The following is a 26,778-nucleotide window of genomic DNA, read 5'->3' on the forward strand; positions in this document are numbered from 1 at the left end:
CTTCCACCTTTATGCTTACTAACTCATCACATCAGATCCTACCTCACAATCAACCAGAAACATGTCAGTTTCTCACAACCTGTGTGTATGCCATCAAGAGAGAAACATGAGAGAGCGACCCTAGGGAGATGGATCTATATCCACATGTGGCACGGACAACTCAAGTGTCAATAATAATAACAATCGAATGGACAACTCACGTGTTTGACGGACAACTCACATGTCAATAATACTATCAACCATATAGACAACTCATGTGCTGCATGGACAATTCACGTGCCATTAATAATATAAACCGCATGAATAATTCACATGTTTCACGGACAACTCACGTTTCAATAATAATATCAACGGCACGGACACCTTACGTGCTACACGGACAACTCACGTACCAAATCAACATCATTACCACAAAAATTGTATGGCAGAAACCTCGTTCCATAACCTCCATCCATAACCGAGAGCCATATGCAGGAATATATACATATGAATGACAGATAAGCATATGTAATACACATGGACAGAGAATAACCATGTATGGGTGTATGCATGTATATAAAGAATGATCCCTAGGTAGGATGTATGTTGATATGTACGTATGACTACAGACCCAATAAATAATACATCGTCCAAACAATCATCAAGCCTCCAATAAACATCAAAAGGCAAATCATAGTCTTTAATGTTGGTAAGGAAACTCAAGTTGTCATATATCAATTAAAGGCATAATATAAGAATAACAAGTATATATGTGTGTTCATAATATACGTGTGATTACGTCTAAATCATCTCAATAATTTCAAGAATAGTTCATCATGCTCAAAATAAGGTATCATCAATCTAAGTATTTTCTCTAGCTTGGCTTATTGTTCTCACATAGTCATTCCATCAAGTAAAAGCATAGAACACGTAGAGTCACATAACCAAACAAGGGATAGAGTAATCTAGAATCTACTCCGAGTATGAATAACCATAGTACATGTATATACGCTCGTCACCTTGCATATACATCATCCCTGCATGTAGCAAAACAATAACATTTATTAGAAAAAATTCCCTCAAACTAAAGCTAGGCAAGACGCTTACCTCATCTGGGCTAGTCTTCAACCTCAAATCACGTTAAAACCTCGCTCTAGCCATCCAATCACGTGAATCCAAGCCAAACATCATCTAAGAAAGTCAAACAATGCTATAGGAATCAATCCCAATCCATAAAGTTTCGATCTTTGAAGATTCCCAAAAAGTTAATAAAAATTAGCCCAAGCCCGTGTGCATGAAATTTGGAACAAATATCGAAATTCGATTACTATAACCTACCGAGTCCAAATATATGATTAGATTCCAAAATCGAGTCTAAATCGGTACTCGACTCCTCAAAATACCCTCTTTCAAAGTGTAGATAAAACCCCTAAATTTCATCTCAAAATTCCATATTTTGGGTATTAGTAATTCATGTAGATTCTTGAAATAATACCATAAATGAGTGAAAGTCACTTACCGCAAAGTCTTGTGTGGTAATCTCCATGAGAAATTGCCCTCTCCAAGCCTAGGGTCCAAAATATGAGAAATGAGCTCAAAATCCTGAAATACACAACTTATAAAGTCTGTCCAAGGGTACCCTCTGCGACCGCGACAGAGCCCCAGCGATCACGATGCACAAACGTGGCCTACCACACTGCCCCACTCGCGAACAAGAAGCTTCAGTCGCGAATTCGATGACCAAAGAACTCCAATGCAGTGCGAACGCGATTCCTCCAACGCGAACGCGAAAGCCAAAGTCCTGCCTACCTGCACACCCTCGCAAAAGCGGACACCTCACGTGAATGCGATGAGTCAGCCTGCCCAACACTACGCGAACTCGGTCCAACAGCTGCGAACGCGAAGAACAAAGCTCCTCCAGCCTACTTCTTCTACGCGAACGTGATACGTTACCTGACACCACCAATGCAAACTCAACTGAAATAGTTCGAAACCATCTATAATCACACTCGAGCCCCTTGGGACCCCGTCTAATTATACCAACAAGTCCAAATATATTATCCAAACTTATCCAAAGGCTCAAAACACCACAAATAACATCAAGCCAAGAATCGAAGATCAAATCTTTCTCTTAACTTTCAAACATTCCAACTTCGTCGAATACGTCCGACCCACACTTAGCTAATCTGGATCACAATTAAACTTTTCACATAAGTTCCAATCAAGTAGATGAACCTATCCAAGGTCCCAAAACCAAAATAGGATTCCGATAACACGAGTCAACTCCCGGCTAAACTTATGAACTCTCAAATTCTTCAAATTGCCAACTTTCGACAAATAAAGCCAAACCCTCTAGGGACATCCAAATTCATATTCGAACGTGCGCCCAAGTCCAAAATTACCATACAAACCTATTGAAACCATCAAATTCCGATTCTAAGGTCGTTTACTCAAAAGTCAAACCTTGATCAACACTTCAAACTTAAAGCTTCCGAATTGAGAATGACTCTTCCAAATCAACTCCGAACCTCTCGAAAGTCAAAACCTACCATATACGCAAGTTATAATAAATCATATGAAGCTATTAAAGGTCTCAAACCCCCCGAATGGAATGCTAAAGCTCAAAACGACCGATTGAGTTTTTAACATTTTAGTGCAAATCCAAATTCATATAGGAGTATTGAAATTACTCTATCCTTTTTAGTTATGCTCGTTAATGTGTTGGACAAACTACTACTACATCTCAATAACTAATAAGAGTATAACAATCATCAATATTCATTCGCTCCATTGGTATGCAGTTTCGTTTCAATACTTACTAATTTGTCTTTTTAGATTAACTAAGAATTCTGACACAAGTGCTCTGCATACAAACATGCAAAAGTCTAAACAAACAGAAGATTTTTAGAAAACAACCTAATATGAGTGAGACAATACAAAGAAGTTTTAATCCAACTAATTGATAACACCTATACAAATTTTTTGCTTCCATTTCTTATATTCTTTGCTTAGTCTACTTGGATTTCAAGTAGCTTGCAAGTCTTCACAGCCAACCTTGACCTAATTCTAGGTCAGTAACATTTCCTCTAACAGTTTCAATCATCATAATGTCAAACCTACAAATCGATGGATTTGTAGGTATACAAACATATGAACAAACTATCATCCTCTCATGTTTTCCTTTATTTGAATCACTTGTACTTTCTCAAATATGATCATTTCTAATCTTGTCTTTGTACAAAACAAAGTAAAACAGAATGCTAGGGACCAAAAGGTAGAATTTTTCTCAACAAGGGAAAACCCTTAGTAATGTATCATGATGCACCTTTGAGGACCTGAAATATCTGATGGTAATATTAAATTCCAGAAAGAAGATGAGTGTTGAGTTATGAAGACCTGCGAACAGGAAAGGAACTACTGGGGAAGGAAAACTTCTACCTCCCACATAGCCTAAATGCTTGGGAAAAACAAAGACAATGGGGGAGGAGGGTGTTAAGAGCAAGCATTTGATAAATAACCAACATTTCCTTCCCATTCTTTTAACTCCACCTTTTGCACCTTCAGCATGTTCTGTTTGGTTACAAGTATCAAACATGTAAAAGGGGTCAAGCAGATTCCGCAACTGTACAGAGTCTCAGTCCTTGGGCTTTGTATAAGTACACTGTCCAGTTTCCTTGGGGATCTAAGGAGCAAAACAGCAAAAAATAGACGGGTGATTTCTTGTTTCTGACTAAATTAGACTGGAATTTCCAAATTCAGCTTATCCGCGAGAGCCTAACTCATCTTGGTGGCACGTTCATTGGGGTTGGTACATCAGTAACAGCAGACGGAGTATGTGCCCGTGGGGTACCTAGATCAGCTATTCCAAATTCATGGAGCAAGTTTTCCCCATCCCATTCAACTGCAGCTATTATTGAAGTTAAGGGAACTAGGAATTGAACAAACAAGATCTGCAAATGAAAGAAGCCTAACAAACAAGGATACGATCTGCCTCCCACATATTTGTGATGCTAACATGTGCATCTGATAGGAGCCAGTAATCTGCATCATTCTGCAACAAACAAGAAGCATTTATATTTTTACAATTAGCACCAAAATGAAGGAATTCTATTCTATTTTTTATGTAAAGTTATGATGTGTCAAGTATTATACATGAAAATGCAAATAAAGGGGACCCCTTTAGCAGCAATTTTACAAATAAAAACGTGCCAAGCCAAACCAGGCCATCACTACTGAAACTATAATTTCTTCTTTTAGCTGTTTCTCCTCTTTTAAGCAAGCAGTATACTAGTGCGTTTTCTACCACATGGCAACACTACATCTGTCGTGTCTAGAAAGCATAATCAAGAATACCGATTTTACCGTGTAATTGCTGAGCTTTATACAGCTTCTTATTCTGTATAGGCAGTAATCATATTGACTTTGAAACGGGAAGTGAAGAACAATGTTCATTGTTTGCCTTGTTTGGCGCTTAAGCATATCTATCTTAGACCACATCATCTTTTCAAGAAGACCAAGTTCCAGACAAGCACACTTACATCAACATCTGAAGGGACAACCTTCATCATTCCACCACCGTAATCCTGTGAAGTACCAAGATCAGAACTCAATTGATCAACATTTTGTGTTTGTACTTCATTCTCAGTAACACTGTTTGAAAGAGTTGATCTCTCCATGGCCGGATTGTCCTTTGAGCCTGAACTTGAAGCAACTGGGATGGCCATTGATGGTTCAACACTATTCATCTCCTCAAACTTCTCCTCAAATTGACTAATCAATCATGAAGTTCAAAAGGAAAATATCAAATACGAGAGTCAGATAACACTTTTCAAGTGTTAGTATTACGAAGGAAAGAGGACCAGGACATGCTTATGGCTCAAGAAGCCAGCAATACCTGACGAGGTAGACATCAATTGGACCCATTGTGCTTCTGAGTATAATTCTATATCTCCTTTGTGGATAGTCCACAGCCTGCAGAAAAAGCATGTTATTTTACCTATAAGAAATATGTAATATATTTTCTCAGATTTGCTTCCTTTCAACTTACCTCATCAGGATCTGGGACTTCCAGGGTGGTGCCATGAGGAGCTTTAACTGCTATGAGGGTCTCATTCTGCCAGGATTAAAGAGTATAAACTTATTCATAAGTTATTTGAGCAGAGGACACTAAAAATGCAATCATTCTACGACAGATATGAAGTGGTTAAAAAAGAAAACACATAAATTATAAAATGAACCTGAAAGCAGGGTAGGCTCTTTATATCTTCTTCAGTTACAAAAAGCCATCTAATTCAGTCAGAGTTGAAACTGTTGTTAGCGAAGAGCAAATTATCAATCTAGGTTACAACTATGTATGTGAGGACAGGTACAAGAAGTTACTTTTGGTTGTCTTCATCTTCACTCATATCCCTTAACTTTTCTTGCAATTCTCTGTAATGATCTAAACATCAGCACGATGATATAGTTCAAGGAAGAAGCATGAACTACTGACTTAGCTGACAAACAACATACCTAACTTGGTCATCCAATCTTCGCTCTTCCATCGAAAGGCTTTCAGTTTCTGCCTGCAGAAATAGCAAGAAACTCACTAGAATGTTTCACTTTCTAATAATACATTACTTCAAGTCGCGGTTCTCATAAAACTGCAGCTCTATTTAAGTGGTGAAAACTGATATAATAGTGCACATCTCCTATACATGGACCATCATAACATAGATGAGAAGGCACTATCTTAGCAATCAAATAAGTTAAGGAAACATATCCAAATACCTTTAAAATGGCAGCATCATTATCCACTTCTCCAGGTCTAGAAGCATCAACACCCCTAGAGAGTAATTATGGAATTTGCACATCAGTATAGCTTCAGATGCTTAATGACAAATCATTGCAAGCAGTGTCAAAGTAGAAGATATGTGTTTATATCCAAGCAAAGCTAGCTTACTTCCATTGTATTCTGTTCTTGAGCTTCTTTTCAATAAGACCAATTCCTTCAAGCACATTTGTTATATCATATATCCTTCTTTTCTGCACCTGTAAGATCAGAAAATTACAATCAGATTTTAACAATGCATCGAGAGAACTTCTAGCTAAAAGATATATCACCTCCAAAGTGTCTGCAGCCTGGTTAAGATCAAGCATACCATCTTCAGCATGCTTGATCAAGTTGATAAATTTCTTGGTTAGAAGACCTGAACAGAAGACAGTGGCTCAATCTATGGGTTTATTCCACCATAAAGTCACGCTTCCCATAAATAAATTTACAACAAACCAATCCATGGGCAAAAAATCATTAAATACCCAATGAACTGTCATAACGGCAATTTGCAGGTGTAAGAGGAGAAGGAGAACCTGCAAATTTGCAATCCAAAAGTTGTTAAGAAAATATTTAACCACTGCAACCATGTTAGTAACGTCACAACCTATAGATAGATCAAGAGGAAATAAAATTTGAAATACCAAGCCTCACCAACATTAGAGACAGGAGTTGGAGGTCCAGATTTATTGCTTTTTGTGGCTCTTGACCGTCCATTTGCTCTTCCTCCTTTTCCAGACACTGGCGTTCCAAGTGGACTATTGGCCACATCCGAATACCCAGGATTAGCAGTCCAGTCACTGGACTCAGCTGCTTTATAGCCCATCCCACCCTTCCGCTTTAGTGCCTACATGGGCATAAAGTGTGCAAAGTAGAAATAAGTTACATAAGTGATAAACAAGTAATACATAGCAAATGAGGGGATGATTATGAGAACACTCTCAATTTTCCCTGGGATAAACTTGAGTATCTAGAATAATCTGTTTATCTAAAGGTCCGATTTAGGGTTACTACTCAAAACCAAACTAAAAAGTTCTTGATTTGGGCATATTAAAGTATTATTCAATCTTGTTAAACTTAAAACAATAAAGGTAAAAGGCGGACCGCTGTGTTAAAAGGCTCCCGCCTGGGCAGGGTCAGTTTCATGTAAACAAATTAACCGCTAAGATATTAGCACTAAACCTTACATCTAAAAGAATAAACATATAAAAGGAATAGACATGAATAATAGAGCTTCCGTTTACTAGCGCTAGCTAATTAGAGAACATAAGCAAGAGAGGAGAGCCTAATTGCTACTAAAATGAAGGAGCTAATTTCTGAAGGCGAACCAAAATGCAAATTCTCCCAACTCAATCTCCTCTAGTTCGGGATAAGATTCAAAGACATGAATGACACCAATCATATCCACATACAAGAAAAACAGTAGAAGTTTCATCAGATCAAACCCAGCTATATTGCACGTTCAACTCAGTAACCAAATTGGTCGTCACATGTGCATACACGAATGGCAGAATAGTAGAACTCACAATAAATTCACTAGACTCATTTACTCCTTTTTACCAAATTTATCTAGCAGTGTCCGAAAGTTTTCAGCTAACTAGAGGAAAATGACCTCTTGGGTAAAAAAGAAGCAATTTGCTATAGCATATGGTTTTTTAAGCAAATTTATTAACTTAACCAACTCAATACCAGGCTCCAAACAACAATTCAACCACATAAATTAGCTCAAAGTTTATGCACACAATGAAATGCGAATAATGCAGGTTAACAAGAATTCGAGTAACCACAAAATGCACAAAATAGCAACAATTAAACACAAAATTACGCCATTTTCTCTACATTTTATCAAACCCCATAAAATATCTAATTCAACTCACAGGGGACTTAACAACAATAGCATCCGGCTGTAAAGTAGGGGACCCAATCCGAGAATCAACACCACCAAATCGGTGGTAATCCTCAGGACTAACAAACGGCGGCCTCATAGAAGCAAATGGCAGGTATCGTTTGATCGGCTGGGAGATCTGACTCCTCTCTCCGCCGTTCACGGCGGTGGATGACGACTGAGCAGCCGGTGGCGCCGCCACACCAGTGGGCGGTGCATCTGAACCTGTCATTTTTGTATCAAAAGACATGGAATGGATACCCCTTAAGCTGAAGATTTTTGGGATTGTAAGAAGAGAAGGGTTTTAGAGAAGGGGTAGTGGGTATAGGGGGTGGGTGGTTGGGGTGGAAATGGGGGAAAGGGGTTTTGGAAGGGAAGGAAGAAAGGGAGAAAACGAGGGAAGGGAGGGAATTTTGGTTTTGGATAGATGTGGAGGGAAGAGAAAAAAACATTAACATGCAAAATGTTTTTTTTTCTTTTTTGGTTTTTCGTTTTGGCCCTTGGGGTATTACATTGTTTCCAATTTGACCCTTTTGGTTGTATTCATAAAGTTTTTTAGATTATTTTTCCATTTTTAGAAATGGAAGCTAGAATCTCATGTTTCTAATATGAACAAAAGAAATATTGTAGAACAAAATTTTAAGGGGTTTTCAGCATAATATGTGATGAAAATGCAAATGAAAGTGTTCTTTTAAAGATGTCAAATGCAAAGTTTTAATTATTTTAAGAATAGTATTTCGTCTTGTAAAAGATTTTCTATCCCCTCTTGCTTTAATTATTTTTAGCAGCAATAGTTGTTCATACAAATATGTTGAAGAAGGAAAGAAATTTTTGAACAATGACAAATAGAATTTGGGAATATGTTATCCTCGATGTATCTCTTTATTTAACAAAATATTTTGTTTATGTTAATTTCACGTAAACTATATTAAAATTACTAAAATCTATGTATTCCTGATATTCATGTTCGAAAACTATATAAATGAAACAAAACTTTAATATAGAAAAATACTATCTTATAAACATTTCTTATTATTGAATCCCAATTCCCAACAATGTACTTTGTTATGGATTTTAAAAGATTTGTGATCTTTTACCCTCAAGATTTTTTTTGCCAATATTACAAGAAAGTCCAAATGCGTTTTCAAGATCAGAAATTACATATTGACAAACCAATCATGTCTTATTTAGATAACACCGTTGAGCTATGCACTAAATCTTAAGATTAATTCAAATAGGCCCAAATGTTAGGTTGATTGTTTGAGTGGGCAGAAGTGGCTATTGTGAATACTAGTAGGGCCAAGAGATAAACTGAGTTTTTTTATTATCACTTGTTATAATTATAATTTGCAGGGGTGTATTTAGGGGTCGGGAGGGGTTTTCCCTTTATCGGAAAATTACACGTACATATAAGTTAAAATTCATTTTATACCTTTATATATTATATTTTGAATCTCATTTACACAACCCAAAAGCACAGCTTAGTGTTTAAGGGGGTTCAAAATTTTTGTCAGGTCATTGGTTCAATTCCCACTAACGCCACTGATAATTTGTTACAAGTTCCTAAAATACTACGTATAATACACCATAGCAAATTAACTACTCTTGTTTCTTTTTCTTGTTTCCATTTTATATCTTTCTCTCCTACAAGCAAAAAAATTTGTCAGAAATAAAATTTTCCTCTTGGAAAGGGATGTGTGATAAAGTGCTAGGAGCGCTAATAGAAGACTTCGCATGTCAATTTCTAGCATTTTAAAAATTGTCAAAGAAAAAAAAGGAGGGGTGTGGGAAGACATCTCATTAATTTTTTTTCCACTTCATAATAAATGTTTTATATTGTTGCTCAGTGCCGGCCCAAGGGTAAGGTTGCTAAAGCAGCTGCTTTGTGCCTCATAATTTTTAGGGCCCCAAATTTTTCTAATAGGTTATATATTAATTTAATTTTAGAAGAATATTTAGTGCTTTAAATGAGAAAGTATAAATTTTTATAGTAAAAAAGTAGGATTAAATTGTTGATCATAAATTAAGAAAAAATATCTTTTTGGGAATCACTCTCTAGACCATAAATTGAGAAAGGATTCGATTATTAATTCATAACTCAAAAAAAGTTAAAACTTTAATACAGTCTCACAACGTGTATATCTCAAGAGAAATTAAATTGATTAGATAAAATTATTAATAACTTTGCATATGAAAAACTAGAAATACAGAATTTAAATGAAATTATATATGAATTTTTTCTTTTATATAAAAAAAGGGCCTCTCGTTAAATTTTTGCTTTAGGCCTCTATATTTATTGAGCCGCCCGGTTGTTGCTCTATTATTTTCCACGATAGCCAATGCTGCCAAAGCAAGCTTCTAAAGAAAAGGGCAAAACTTCATTGCTATACAGTAGTAGACCAAACTTATGTTGTAGATTAAGCAAAGCATGATATCGGAATTGTTTTAACTAAAAGGTAAGTAAGTTAATATCGTGATAATCAAAGGCGGATTTAGGACGATTTTTTATTTTTATTTTTCAATTGAGTTTAATACTTTCGGCTTGAATTATATATGTATATGCAAAAATAAAATATGAAAAATGCATTCTTAAAATAAGATTACATTTATTTTGAATCAACATACTCTAAATCCTGAATTTATTTTTGCTGGTAAGACTAATCCACTAGAAAAGGGAAGAAAAAGAAGATACAATTGAACCCAAAATTGAGGGTCTGATTGGCGAGCCACCATGTAATTGGAATTGGTATAACTATGATGACATATTTGGTTGTCATAGTATAATTACAGTGTAATTACAAGTGTAATATTTGGTTGTACACGTGTAATTACAAAGTTAAATTAAATTTTAAATATAAAGTTAATTATCAAAAATTAAAAGATAAGATTAATATATGACTTATTAAATAATATTAAATTTGACATTTAAGATGCATATTATTTCTTGAAAATATATTAATTACTAATCAGATATTTGTCACTAATATTATAAAAAAATAAATGACATACATTTTTCATATTAATAATATTTTACTTTAATTAATTATAAAAACTAAAAGTACATATTTTGTAAGAACATCACAGACTAATTACTTGATAGAAAGACTAATATTTATAAATGTAATTCCATAACATTACTCAAATATTTTATGAAAAAATAATCTATCAATTCTAACTGAAAAATGAATGGCGTCAAATCTGAATTTATAGGTCAATACTACTAAAGCAAATAAAATGGAACTGAAAATATAACATAAATTCAAAATTAAAAAAAAATTAACATCATACTCTTACTACAAATTACAATATAACATAAAATAAGTTTCAACATAATTTAAGTAAATATAATTCAAAAAGAAAAGGAAAATATAAGTCTAATCACATTCAACAATGAGATTCTACTCTAATGACATGACAAGTTTATTAATTACTAGTATAAGTCAAGTTTGTGGATGACTTATTCTTTCTAAGATTAAGAGGTATAATTTTTAGACAAATGAGAATAATAACATAGCTAAGTGTAATAAAAAATAAAAATAAATTAAGAAATAAATAAAATATGAGAAATTATATTAGAAACACATGAAGTAAAGGTTGGAAAATGAGAAATAATGAATTAAAAGATAAATAATGTAAAAAACAATACTTAAAAAAAATTAGAAAGAAAGAATAGAAATAAAAAGTAAATTAAAAAGAAAAGAAAAGAGATTAAAAAAATAATCCTGTAATTACACGATGTAATTACCAACAATTCTCAACTCTCCCCTGAGAATTAGAGAGTGTAATTATACCCCCTTAATTATACTCAATTACATGATGATCAAATAATTACTTGGTGAGACAAACATATCAAAATTGTGTGATTACACTCAAATCCAACCTTTTAAGATACATGAGAAACCAAGTGACCGGTAGTTGAACAATGAGTCGAAAACCTATATGGTGCATAAGAAGTGAATTTTTCCGATTGAACTTTGACTTAATGGACAAGATGAAATGTTAAAAAAAGATATATTAAGTTCAAATTCCATTAATATATGAACACTGGCTGCAGCGTCCCCAGTATCAATTAGTAGGAGGCCTTTAAAATTGCAAATGTATTCCAGCCTCATAATCCTTGAAAGAAACAATGAAATCTGAATGAGGTGACTTTTTATTTGAATAGTACAAGAATATAATCAACCATATATACATGTAAAAATAGCACAGGCTAGCCAATTTTCAGACTGGTAATTAAAAAATAGTCAGCGTTTGCAAAGTCATTAAAAACTAGTCAATATTTTGCTGCACAACGAAAAGTTCCAGCATAATATACTTGAGATTGGTGCACATGTGTGTGAACTTCCAGTATATTATGCTAAAATATTTTTAGGATTTTGAACAATATTTTCGTTCAGATTTATCTTTATATGAAAAGGGACTAAATTTCAATTACTTTTGAAACTGTGACTATTTTTCAATTACCACTTGTAAATCTAACTATTTTTAAATTTCACCCGATATACATTTCGTTATTTTAAGAACAAAAGTTTAGATCCACCTAGTCGAGGATAACGCCTTGCTTCCAAAAGTAATTTTTCCAGTTCTTCAATTGGATTAATTGCATCTTATTCAAACATTTTACAACCAACGTTTTTCTTCATTTACAATATATATTGCTTTAGTTAGAGTAAATATTTTAGTGTTAACACCATAAGGATTTCAATAATCCACACCTCAAATAAGTATAAACTGGACTACTTTTATTGTGGTGCACATCAATTATTCAATTCAACAACAAACAATTCAGTCTACTTATTCAATTTAATAAAATATTTTGTTTCTTTCATTCTGCACCTTTCTTAATTACTATATCTTAGTCTAATGCCAATCAATTAATCTGACTATATTTGTCTATAGTTTCTGAATGAAGATTGTAGGAACCCTTTGAAGTCTAGTTTTCAACACTTCAAACTGGACTTTCCTACACAAAGTCATAACCATTTTAGCAGAGACAGGTCTTCAACACTGAAATACACAGCCGTTTGGAAGATGAAGAATTATTCATAAACAAGCCTTGCAATTGTCATACACAGCCAGAGATTACCCGAAAAGTGGATCACTATAACCTGTTAAATTTTATTTCATACGACTAAGGTAGAATGTTTTGCTTCTAAACATTTTCAGATCACAACCATGAATAAGTTTATATCCTCCAAAAGAAAACTACTCAACAAGTCATTTTTGGCATATTTGCTTAGTAGAAACAAAAGTGTCCTTTATATTCTAAACTTACTCACAACCTTTCAAGTACTCGAACAACGACCCAGTAAAATCTCACCGTCAACAAAAATCATAGAAATGGTAACAACATCATAAAAAACAAAAAATAAATAACATGTAATAACAATAACCAGTAGTTAAGGCCCGCAGCTATATAAAACAGAAGGATAATGTGAACACAACATTAACCACTAGCTGTCTAAGATCAACCCTATCAAACTAGCCTCACCCCCGCTTCGAAGTAGAAAAAAGCTCGACTACCTCCTAGCCTATAACTCTAATGCTCGACCTCCGCACCTTAAACTGGAGAGAATTATAATGACAAGACTGAGAAAATCTTTAAAATAAATGGTATGATAAGCAATCCACGCAACAAATTGATTTTGTAGCTGAGTGATTTGTAATTCATTGGAAGTAGTCAACAGCTCAGATTAGTCCCTCTTCTTCAGTATTCATAACTGGTTCTTCTTTCAAATCCTACTCCCAGCCAGTTCAAGTTCCCTAGGACAATGTTTGATACTTAAAACACAATACAATATTATTTGGTCGAAAAGATGGGGAATGATAGAAAAACAGATCAGATCAATTATAATTTTTAAAAATGGTTCACTAAGCATCTAATAAGATCTATCAACTTGTTTGCAATTAGACATAACCTAACAGTTTTGCCATAATAAAATGAGAAAGTGAAGTGCTAAAGATTAAAGATATTCATATACTCGCTAACTGAATCCGCTTCTCACAGATGTAAAGGCCAAGTATAGAGGAATTTTTTTCCTCCAATGACCAATATCATTGCAACTTTCTTCCTAATAGCAATAGGATTTCATCAGAGAAATTCTGGAATTGGCAAATGATGAATTGATCCCTTCCATTACATGGGAAAGTAACTAAAATTATCAACTTCATCCAAGTAAGGAAAGGGCCGAATTGTAGGGAAGAGAAATAAAACAAATGCTTCAAACCTAAAATCAACACCTCATCCTAGCATCTTAACACCCTTACTTACTTGTATTGCTTTATCAAGGAATTGCCATGTATCTCAACTCCATGCTTATTGTGTTACTAGTTTCTTCATATACAATAAACGGGCAACAATTTTCCAAATAGATACTAACAAACATATAGATATTACTGTCCGCCCTTCTCCCTGTAGAAGAATAAAAAAAACTTGGCCTTTCATAATAAACATCTTTTACCTAAACAAATTTACTCTCCCTCTTTTAACTTACCAGGTAGTCAATTAACTTGGTTCTATGGTTTAGTGGTTTAGCACTCTGGACTTTGAATCCAGCAGCTACCTGGCTTCGACTCCTAATAGAACCTTATCAATTACCACATATCCAATCAAACCGCAACACTTACCACAAATAACAACTATGCTTCGATCCCAAGCAAATTTGAATATATACAAACTAGACTAGTACAAAACTAACAAGAATTTATACCACCAGGAAATAGGTAAGAATAAAATGATCATCAAAGATATATTTTTATAAACAAAATGGCAATATGGCTTTCCATTTTCCTTTTCCTTTTAAGTTCAACAGTCTATGTCACATTATGATCAAATTTTGTACACCAAAAGGGAGAAGCTCTCACCGGCATAGAAGAGCTACAACATACATCCAACCTATCACGAAATCGCGATTCGTGTGACTTCAACATCACAGGCAATGACAAGCACACTCCTTTCTCAACACACATCCTGTGCCTCGGCTTTATCCTTTTCTCTAAGCTAAACGAGAAATACTGAGGGAATACAGTCAATTCCTTCAACTCCCTCCCCATTTCCACCACAAAGTAATCAAATTTCGGCTCCAAATTATCCTCTATACTGTAACAGAACAACGATGGGAACCTCCTAAACATCACTTTCGCATCTCTCCTCGAAAACCCAATTCTCAGAAAGTAATCCAAACGGGGTATAAACTTAGTTTCCACAGAACAAGAGAGTAAAGTTGCGCACTTTGAAACATCCTCAATACCAATAGTACTCTGCAAGAAGTAAAGGGTGGGTCGAAGATTCTGTTCTACGGATTTAGTGAGCAGCCGGGGGCGGCGGCGGAGAACAAACGGAAGATTGTCACCGGTGACGTGAGCTTCCCGGAGCAAGAAGGTGACGGCGGGGCGGAGGATGGAGGAAAGTGGTGTGGTTAAAATGTCCGGGCACATGTGTAGCACGCGCCGGATATCAAGAATGGTGAGATTGATGGAGTAAAGAAAGTCAATAATTGATTTGAGATCGGATAAGGAAGAGGAGATGATAAGGGAATGCGAAGTGAGGCAATGGAAAGAGTCTATACCAAGAGAATCCAAGAAGAGGAGTTTCTCTTGGAGCTGGAAGTTAGGGGAGGTGGTCCGTGGGGGAGGGGGTGGGGGTGGGGGGAGAGTTTGTTAGAGGAGAGTTGAGGGGAGATGGGGGTGGGTGGTTTTGGGTGGGGAGGGAAAGAAATGGTGGTGGATTTGAGGGCTTTGGGCGGAGAAATGGAGGGTTTAGGAAGGGAAAAAGATGAAGTAGAATAAGAAGAAAGATGTAGAGTTTCTTGCATGGTGATTTCACATGGTTTATTTTTTGGGAAAATGGAGAAGTGGTGCTGAGGAAATGTGTATTGATTGTATCAGTGGTGTGGTGAGGAAGTGGGGAAGGGATAAGGGGACGAGTGAGATGGCATTTCTGGATTTGCTGATTTTGTGTTATCTGAAAATCCTTCGGGTAGAGGGAGAATGGATTGGATAATGTATATTAGGCCCAATGGGCTGGATTTATGTGATAGGTCCAACTGAGTTAGATCTGCTGGGCTTAATATGGCAAAAATGATTTTTAGGGAGTTCTTTTTAAGAAAAATTACGTGACACGTCAAATATATACACTATATTTATCATTCGTAGCTATACTTTTCAGTAAATTTACCATTCGTAACTATATTTGAATTTTAGAGCAAATCCATGAAACAAGAGATTAATTGCTTTGAACTGGAATAAGAGAGCAACAAATTCCCGTAGCTCAGTTGGTTAGAGCGTTCGCTTATTTAGATGCTCTCTCCTTTTTTTCCTTTCCCTAATTTCTTCAGTTTGCTTGCCTAACACACTCATCCACAAATTGGTCCATTCAAAAACCAAAAATACATATGATTCTCAAGCATACATACATACATACACTTTCGGGCTTAAAGATTTTGTGATTTTGTGTGGATTGGATGTTCTTACAATGATTGAGAATATCCTTTGGAGTTTATATCTCAATTTTGAGGGAGATTTGTTAAGTATAGAGTTGGATTTAGGTGAAAATTCCGAAGAAGAAGAAGAAGAAGAAAGAAGAAGAAGAAGAAGAAGAAGAAGAAGAAGAAGAAGAAGTTGCAGGAATTGTATCATAATTGCATTTGATACATCAATACCTAAAACATAATTGTATCATACTTGTATCAAAAATATATTTAACTTGTATTTGATACATTAATACCTAAAAAAATACGTGATACAATACTAACACAACTCTCATACATTTGTGATACAAACTGCTACACATTTCTGAAAAAATTATAATACAATTGTGATCTTCATCTTCTTCAAGTTTCAGTCACAACTCTAAACTTAAAATCTGATGTAATATTATATTATAATTGTATTAGCATTGTATCAAAGTATTATTTTAGGTATTAATGTATCAGATACAAGTAACATACAATTGTGATACATTTTATCATACAATTCCTACAACTTCGTTTTCTTCGAGTTTTACTTCGAAATTTTACGTAAAACTAAATCTAAACTTAACCAAATTCCCTCAAATATGAGATATAAACTACAAGTTATATTCTCTATCATTTACAAGAACACCCAATCCAAGCAAATCATAAATTCATAAAAAATATTGAATTCAATTATAAGTTTTTTAATGGATATCGATGGAGAACCCTTTGCTGTTGCAATTTTAGAGACAAAATTGTGCCATTTTCATTTACATTGTGAGAGAAGTACCGATTTTGGATGATAAGCATGAGGAAGATAAAATGGGATATGAATTCTTTTGAAAAATAAATTAAAATATAAATTTTTAGGAGGGGTTGGTGAAGGAGAGAGAATGAGATTCTAAATTTAAGGAATCTTTTTTTAAAAAATTATTTTGTACATAAATTATACATATAAATATAGAATGTAATTGTCACGACCCAACACCACCAAATAGTCACGATGGTTCCCACTTGCTAGGCAAGCCAACATAATACCAACGGAAAATAATTACAAAAATAGTACAAGTCTAATGTCAATGATATAAACAACCGCGTTGAAATACAATAATCTCCCCAAAACTGGTAAATATAGAATCATGAGCTATAAAACGAAAATACAAGTCTGAAATACTAAATAATAATATTTTCTGAATGAAAGACAATAGTACAAAATGAAAAGAGACGCCAAAACTGCGGTCGAGATGCAGCTCTACTTCGTCTCTCCAAATATAACTCAACAACAAGCCTCAGCTACTGGTGGCTCGGTCCAACACCTAGATCTACACAATATTGTGCCGAGCATAGTATGAGTACAACCGACCCCATGTACTCAGTAATTATCATAACTAACCTTGACAAGAAAATAAAAGCAAAACTATAAATGATACTCGCTAATCACCAGTACAGTTCATAAATCAAACAAGTACAAAATAATAATATGATCAAGTCATGAATCACAGAAAGAACTGCCTTGGTGCACACAATTACTTAACATATTCTCCTCAGTCAACAATCCAGCATATAAAGAAGATATGTAAATAAATCAGGTAAACAACCAAGAAAATTGCAAGTAAAGATGAAATGCAATAACCAAATCAAACATTAGCCACCTTTTCCTCAGAATTTGAATAACCGAACCAAACCACTGATAAACTTTCCTCAAACCGCGTGTACACCATCAAGAAGAAATACGAGAGGGTGACCGTAAGGGGATAGATCTATATCCACACACTGCACGGCGTAGTCATGTGCTAATAATCACAATCCGCACAGCGTAGTCATGTGCTCGTAATCATAATCCGCACAGCGTGGTCACGTGCTCATAATCATAATCTGCACGACATGTTCATATGCTCATAATCACAATCCACATGGTATGGTCACGTGCTCAAATAACAATCTGCATAGCGTAGTCACATGCTCATAATCATAATCCGTACTGTGTGGTCATGTGCTACGAGTCCAATCCATATCACACAAAAAGCAGATATACAAGAATACATGTACACGATCAATGAATATCTAATTTCATACTCCTGGACTGGTATAAGTGATATGCTAAGGTGTATGTATGTGCAAAGTTCTATCATAGCTCAAATCAGGCAATTGCATTACGAAAATAACAATTACCAAGTTCAATTAGGAGATTAACCTCTATGTGACCTCAAACATAGTTCAAATAGCTCACAACAGGGGGTACACATATGAGTAGGGGTATTAATGGATATTCGAAAACCGACTAAACCGACCGAACCGTAACGTACCGAACCGATTTTTAGGTTTCTTGTTAAGAAACCGTATGTTTTTATATAAATCTATAACCGCACCGATAATTAGGGTAGGTTTTTTATTTTATAAAAATAAACTGAAAAATACCGAACCGTACCGAATAAATTTTACATGTGAAAAATATATTTATCTAGTAATTTTAGAAATAATAATGCATTAATTATTTTTTTGGGCATTGGAATTATGAAAACTATTACAAGCCAACAAGTAATTAAACTCAAAATACTAATTCCTAAAACCTATTATGCTACATCTACTTAAACTAAGTTATTTCAAGTATCTTTATTAGCAAGACACAAAGTATTCTAGCGATAATGAGTAGCAAACTACAATGTATTGAATATGTTTCCTTTCATATAATTTAGATTTATCTTTTTGAATATTTAATCTTCTATATACTTTATTCTTGATTCCCAGTTTGGCTAATATCTTTCTACTCGTGTGATTTATATTTTCTCTGCATTTACTTGGTTTCTTTTACGTTATTGTAGAATAATTGATGGATCTATACTCTAGCCATCTTTCATTATTTTTAATTTATCACCCTTTAAACAGTAAAAATATCTAGAGAGTTTTGCTAAGTCCTATAAAAGAACGTATGTTATTGCATTCTACTTCTACTGGTAAATTTTACATGATATTTAAAAAAATACCGAAGATTAATCGAACCGTACCGATACTGAAGAGAAACCGACATGATTGGAATGGTTTCGAAAAGTCTAATCTTGGTTATACATAATAGAATAACCGAAAAATTGGTATGGTATAAATTTTATAAAATAACCGGCCGAAACGAACCACTGACACCCCTACATATGAGAAACATTATATCATTAAACTTAGCAACCAATTCAAGGCATATCATAGCTTAAGCATTACCCCGAGCATGAATAATACCCTGGTGCACGCACATGGGCTCAACCCCACATATGTGCGCCACCCGTAGAAAGTAGCTATCACAAATAACTCAGGCAACTAGTGCCTTAACCATATTTAGGTAAGATACTTAGAGTTTTAGCTTGTGATATGCGTTGTGTGGATTATGTGAATTTATTTTTCATGTTTTATTGATTGTATGGCTACATAATGACTCACAATGATGATTTAGAAGCATGCTTAAAGGTTATGAATTGTCAAATTCGGCATAAAGAATTATTTTGTCATGCTGAGCTTTCTTATTAAGCCTTAATCATATACTTATCTTATTTGGCTCATGATTTGGTAATTAAATAGCTTAATTTACTCATGTTAAATGTTATGACTAGACTTTTGAATGTTGAAATAGCTTATTTAAGTATATTGGTAAACTATATTACATGATTAGCAATAGCCATCTTCTATCCATATGGGCTTTTATCCGTATTTCTATTGTTATGTCTGGTGCTTCTTAATTATATTATGTCATACACTTATGCATGAGTTGGAGAGTTGAATATTGTGAAAAACTTAAGAATTTTGGCACCAAAGGACATTGTGAGCGAATATTGATTATTGATGATATTGTGTGGATCGGATTGCATGCCACAACGGTATTTTATATGGATTGGGTTGCACGCCACAACGGTAATATAATTGGATCGGGTTGCACACTACAATATTAGTATTATTATTTATTATTATTATTATTATTATTATTATTATTATTATTATTATTAGTGAATCCAGTTGCACGCTGCAACGACGCTTGGATATGGATCCGTCCCCCTCCAGAAATTAGGTGATTACCCATGTTACTTTGGGCCCTGTGAGGGCATGCACCCAGATTGATGCTAGTTAGGACACTTGGCTAGTGTCAGATATATGATTTGTGTAGTGAAGTATTGGTATTTGATCATGAGCATGCATTGGTAGCTTAGATTCATATAGTGGCTCTTATTTCTATTGTGATATTAGATCATAAGCATGTATTAGTAGCTTAGACTCATGCAGTGGTATATATATGAGACTGTTGACTGACTCCTATTATGATAATGAAAAGAATTGAGATAACTGATATTGTTTTCTATCTCTTGTTTGAAAAATATGTTTATATTCCAAATTTATTGTGCTTCTATTGCTGGACTCGATTGATGATATCATACTTTATTCCATGTTCTAATTATGTTTTCATATGCTTATTGAGTTGTTAGTAAGTGTCAGTGTCAATCCCTTGTCACTAATTCTTCGAGGCTAAACTTGATACTTTTTTAGTACTGTGGCTTTGTACTCATACTATATTTCTGGACATTTTATGCAGGTTTTGAGGCTGGTATTAACAGTACCCATTGAGATGAGTAGGAGTATTTCTTTGGAGATTTCGTGGTGAGCTGCTTTACTTGATCTGATCCTCAGCACATGGAGTCCCCTTCCCTACTTATTTATATCTGTTTATGTATCTTTATTTTCGGACAGATATTATTTATCAGTTGAGACTATATATTCATGTTAGATGCTCGTGACTATGTTATGGCACCCGGTTTTGGGAGAGTATGTGAGACAATGTGATCACATTTAGACCTTGTCTGAAATTCATGTATTTATAATTTTGATATTTGAGGCTTATTCCGCTTTGTACTTTATATCATAAATCAGTTAAAGGCTTGATAATTGAATAATATTGTTATTACTGAGCATTGGCTTGCCTAGCAAGTAAGTTATGTGTCTCACTACCTTTGGAGGTATTTTGGATCATTACATCCTTGACCTTGTCATGGCAAGTCACCGAACATCCCATGCCAAATCGTGAGTCATAAAAAAACTTGTCCTCTTCCTATATAGATTTTCTTTCTCAGTTATATGGAATAGGAATACAGAGAAATGTACAAGATGCTTTGAACGTTCTTGAGTGGAGGAGGCTATTCTAGAATGGATGAACGTTGTTAAGAGAAAAATAAAACTTGAGAAATGGTGGAACTGCCACGTGAAAAGAAAACAATAGGTTGCAAGTGGATGTTCACCATCAAAGTTAAATTAGACAATTCCTTTAAAGAGGTGCAAGGCATATTTGGTAGTAAAAATGTTCACTGAAAAAAATGAAATTGACTATTTCAAGATATTCACTCAAGTTGCCAAGTTGGATTGAACCAAAATTCTTCTGACTATTATTACCAAGATTGATTGGCCTCTCCAATAGCTAGACGTGAAGAATGCGTTCTTCATATAAAAACTTGAAAAAGGGGTTCACATGGATCCTCCTCTGATTTTGAAGAAAGGCATGAGACGAAAGTGTGCAAGCTAAAGAAATCTCTATAGGCTTAAACGATCTAAAAAACCTTGGTTTAAGAGGTTTCAAATTGTAAAAAATAAGGGTATACTCATGGACAAGCAGATCATACTATGTACGTTCGATATTCACTCGGGGAAAGATAATTTTTCTGATACTGTATATTGATGATATCATACTTATAGGAGATAATTTAGAATGAAGAATTTTAAAAATTAGTTAGTTTCGGAGTTTGAGATTAAAGATTTAAGCCATAAAAATTTTCTTGCCACGAGAGTAGCTCGATCAAAAGAAGGCATTATGGTGCCACAATAAAAATATGTGCTAGATCTTCTAAAAGAGACAGGGATGACAGTTGTCGTCCAGCTGAAATACCTAATCATCAGAATATAAAATTCTGAAATAAAGAAGAAAATTCAATTGACAAAAGTCAATATCTGAGACTAGTGGAAAAATTGATAAACTTTTCATACAATTGGTATGACATAATTTTATTTTTGTTTTGCAATAAATTTAGCCAGTCAATTAATGTACTCTTCGAAGGAAGAACACCAAGAAGCGGACGGCAAGAATTAGGGGTGGCAAATGGGCGGATTGGGTTGAATTTGGGCGGGTTAAGATGGGTTAGGTTATGAGTCATTGTCTAACCCAGCCCAAAGTTTACTTGGGCTAAGATTGGATGGGTCAAGATGGGCTAAACAATGGGTCATAACCCAACTCGTTCAATTTTACCCATGTTTTAGAACCATGCTCATTTTGTATAAACAAAGTTTTTTTTACCTGTCACACCTCCCCTTTTTCCCGTGGATAAGGAGTTTATCCAATTTAAGTAACATTATTTGAAATAAGATTATTTATTTAATCAGAGTCGCCACTTGGGATAATTATTATGGTGTCCCAAGTCACCGGTTTATTTGAAATCCCAAATCAAGAAAGTTTTGACTCCGAATTATAGTCCGCGAACACAAAAGACCGGGTAAGAAATTCTGTTAACCCGGGAGAAGGTGTGAGGCACTCCCGGATTCCGTAATTTTAGCACGGTCGCTTTTAATAATTATACCCGGCTTAACCAATTTGTTTAATTACATATTTTTAGAACCTATGTGTATTTACATTTTAACGTTTTTAATTACTTGATTATGAAATTATCTTGAAACGAGTCATGCGTACGTGTACTCATTTTGTTTGGTGTGTCAAAAATCGTATCACGCGTACGTATACACAATACTTTATTATTTTTAAGATTGTTTTGTTAAAGTCGCGCGAACGCATACTTTGCCTTTAATTTGGGAAATCATAATTATGTCACGCTAACGTGTACATAATCACAATAATTGATTGGTTAACACGCGCCTAAAGCATACTAGCGTATTCAAAGTATTCTGTTTATTTATCTTTTTAGATCTGAGATATTGTTTTAATTAATTATTTATTTTACTCTTTCCTTTCTCTTTTGCGACGAGTCTTGAATTAGTTCCTAACTCATCTCGCTCCCTATTTCAACATATGTAAAGAGATTCCAATCTTAACACAAATATTTTGAATATTGGATTAATAAATAGATAATGAAATGGGACAAAGTTAAAAAGAAATATTTACATTCATACTGACTGAACCTTGGAGATAGATACAAAAATCCAAGAAAAGTCCCAAACCAAAGCACTCCATGTCCCTAAAGCTAGTTTAAAACTTAAAATATTTTCAAGACATATTAAAAGCTGATCATGGACCCCTTGAAGAACACTATATAAGAGTTAGGAAAATAACGTCTAGATACATACGAAAATAAAATGGGTACAGATACAAATCTCATCCAACTGTCAAATGATTGAACATACTCACAGAAAGTTGACTAAAGCTTTTTAAAAAAAAAATCAAAATAACCTTAGAGATATCCCTTTCACGTCTCAAGTAGTAAACAAAATGAATAATCTCAGGTCTCCATACCACCATACTCTCACTTTAGAAGATATTAAATCTTAATATTTGTGAAAACAAAAAAAATCCTTAATAAAAAAACTTCAAAGACTTTTATATTAACAAGATTATTTCAAACCCTTAATAAAGCAAATTTTAAAAGAATCCAACATAGAAGTTCTAACTAAATATTTTACTAGAAAATTCTATAACCAATACAATGAGAAGACAAAAATTAATTAAATTTTTTTTCTTTTCACTTGGCAATCTCTAAGAAAACTAGTGAAATAGTTAAAAAGTAACAGAAGATAAAATGATCAAAAACTTACTGCTTATATACTAAAATACTTCTTATAATTAATTTTAACTTTAGTGGCAAATGGGCATTCAATTAAATGGGCATTCAACTAAACATGAGTTAAATTATCAATGGCATCAAAATCAAGATTAAAAAGAAGCTAAGGAAAGAACTAAACTACAAAAAAATAACAATCCTAAATAAGTTAAAGATCACATTAAACGTTACCAACACAAAATTACATATAAAATTAGATGACCGAAAAGACAAAGATAGAGGATATGAACCTTTGCAGAAACTTTAAATAATATAAGAGAAGATCTAGCAATTGCAAGAAATTGATGAAAAACAGCAATCGTAACGCGAATCCAAAACTCGAAACTAAACCTTTGTCTCTTCCAAAAAAAAAAAACTTTTATCTTGATCATTCTTACATAATTCTCTGTGAATATAATCAGTGGCTTGCTATGAATATCTCTGCCCTTTTCTTTTTTCCAGAAAAGTTACTATATAGGAATGTATAGGAGTTGAGGATGGAGGATGTGCAGATGAATAGTGTCGATCGTGTGTATGTGTGATCATGGGGTGATAGGGAGGAGGTTAGAGTGAAAATTTGCACAATATCCGAAAATAAAGCAATGTAACTGTGCAAGAATCATGGATGGATTGAATCTCTTTTGAAAATTACATTTGTTACCAAACTTTAAAGGTCACGTGAATGCTTGTTGCTTTTTTATTTTTTCTTTTATAAGAAAAAATTAATTGAACTATTTAGATAAAATATTAATGAACTAACTCTAGACTAAACAACACACACACACACACACACACACACACATATATATACACACACACACATATATATATATATATGAAAATTAAATATTTACATATACTTTTAATATTACTAAGAAAAATACCATAATTTATTAAAATTCTAATTAAAAGAAATCATATATTGTTTGTAAATTTTCTTTTTCTCTCTAAAAAAAAAAAAAAATATGTTCTATATATATATATATATATATATATAACTTTCCTCAAATGAAACCTATTAAAAGTAAGATAAAAGTTTAAAATATCAAGATTAGACCTAGAAAAAATATTTACACTAAAATAGTATAGAATTCGGATGTGGTCAAAAATTAGTTGTTCACAGCATGCCCCTCTTTGATTGGAATCATGAAGAGTTTTGAGGCAAATAAAAGTGAACAAGGTGACTGATTTTTGACCTCACTATTATTTAAAAAGGAAAAGAAGAAGTTGCGACCGAGCCTTGATTTTAGGCAGCCTACATATCCCGGTTTGTAAGGGAATCAAGTCACATGTAGTTGAAGTGGAAGAAGAATAATGGAGTAAGCTTAGATGGAGAGTCTAGTGAAGTTCTGTCGAGGTTCCGATCCGCGGTACCTACTATTTCATCAAAATACAGAGAAAATTACATATTCTTGAAATCTAAGAGTTATAAAATTCCTATCTAAATGCCATCTCGAGTCTTGTCTTGATTCTTGACTCGCTTTCCCCATTGACTTTAGACTGAAACTTGATGTTCTCGATGCAACAGACTAGGAAATATTCTCATAGGCCTGTTTCTTAATCAAATGATGAGAAGATGGATATTGAAATCCTATCTCTGCATGCATTAGTGTCAAAGCTGGTTCGGCTGGTATTCAGATCAAACGTTCCACTTTCTCTGGCGAGAGCTGGAATCTTATTTTTGCACATCCAATCCGTACTTTGCAGAAAAACCTGCAAGCCATCAGAAACAAACAAAACGAACAAATATTTTCTGCCCCAATTTGCACTAGAAACTTTTTGTGAGTTATTGAAAATACAATAAACTATCTTTCTATTGCAAAATAAAAAATTAAAAAAGAAATGAGATTTTTTTTATTTTATATTTTATAATATTTTATCATAGAGATTGTCGTACCCTATGTCAACAAGAAGGAAGGTAACCAGGGGATGTAGTACCCTGTGTTGACAATAAGATGAGGCTCGTGGTAGTCTAGGTTGCTACTAGGGAATGTCATACCCTATGTTTCCAATAAGAAAAGCAACCAAGGGATGTAGTGCCCTGTGTTGGCAATAAGGTGAGGCTCTTGGCACTCTGTGATGCTACTAGGGAATATCGTACCCTATGTTTGCAATAAGAAATGCACCCAGGGGATGTAGTACCCTGTGTTGGCAATAAGATGAGGCTCGATACACTCTAGGGTGCTACTAGGGAATGTCGTACCCTATGTTTGCAATAAGAAATGCAACCAGGGGATATAGTACCCTATGTTGGAAATAAGGTGAGGCTCTTGGCACTCTAGGATGCTACTAGGGAATATCGTACCCTATGTAGGCAGAAAGTAATGTAGCCAGGGAATGTAGTACCCTGTGTTGGCAATAAGATGAGGCTCGCGACACTCTGGGATGCTACTAGGGAATGTCGTACCCTGTGTTGGCAAAAAAATAAGGCTCGTGGCGCTCTGAGATGCTACTAAGGAATGTCGTACCCTATGTTGGCGGAAAGTAATGCAACTCGGGGATGTAGTACCCTGTGTTGGCAATAAGATGAGGCTCGCGGCACTCTGGGATGCTACTAGGGAATGTCGTACCCTATGTTGGCAATAAAATGAGGCACGTGGCGCTCTGATATGCTACTATGGAATGTCGTATACTATGTTGGCAACAAGTAATGCAACCAGGGGATGTAGTACCCTGTGTTGGCAATAAGGTGAGGCTCGTGGCACTCTCGAATGCTACTAGGGAATGTTGTACCCTATGTATGAAATAAGGAATGCAACCAAGGGGTGTAGTACCTTATATTGGCAATTAAGAGGAGGCTCTTATCTCTCTAAGATTCTATTAGGGAATGTCGTACTCTGTGTAGACAGAAAGTAATGCAACCAG

The 26,778-nt window shown here is 34.4% G+C and overlaps 2 protein-coding genes across 2 annotated transcripts; both read right to left on the reverse strand.

The window, feature by feature from the left end:
* Window positions 1-3,305: 3,305 nt before the first annotated feature.
* LOC104097255 (transcription factor E2FA) lies at window positions 3,306-8,156 on the reverse strand. The gene is made up of 14 exons (XM_009603799.4): window positions 7,669-8,156; window positions 6,446-6,638; window positions 6,277-6,327; window positions 6,082-6,167; window positions 5,921-6,009; window positions 5,749-5,803; window positions 5,491-5,543; window positions 5,359-5,409; window positions 5,217-5,265; window positions 5,027-5,092; window positions 4,874-4,950; window positions 4,518-4,749; window positions 3,964-4,030; window positions 3,306-3,886 (listed from the first exon to the last, which is right to left on the reverse strand). Exons 1-14 carry the CDS (start codon window positions 7,924-7,926, stop codon window positions 3,759-3,761), a joined length of 1,455 nt encoding a protein of 484 aa, XP_009602094.1. The 5' UTR covers window positions 7,927-8,156; the 3' UTR covers window positions 3,306-3,758.
* A 6,333-nt stretch (window positions 8,157-14,489) lies between these two features.
* LOC104097254 (protein SEEDLING LETHAL 1, chloroplastic) lies at window positions 14,490-15,113 on the reverse strand. The gene has a single exon (XM_033656422.2). The coding sequence runs from the start codon at window positions 15,111-15,113 to the stop codon at window positions 14,490-14,492; it is 624 nt and encodes a 207-aa protein (XP_033512313.2).
* Between the last annotated feature and the right edge of the window lie 11,665 nt (window positions 15,114-26,778).

Source organism: Nicotiana tomentosiformis, chromosome 7 (genome assembly GCF_000390325.3).
Source record: "Nicotiana tomentosiformis chromosome 7, ASM39032v3, whole genome shotgun sequence".
NCBI lineage: Eukaryota > Viridiplantae > Streptophyta > Magnoliopsida > Solanales > Solanaceae > Nicotiana > Nicotiana tomentosiformis.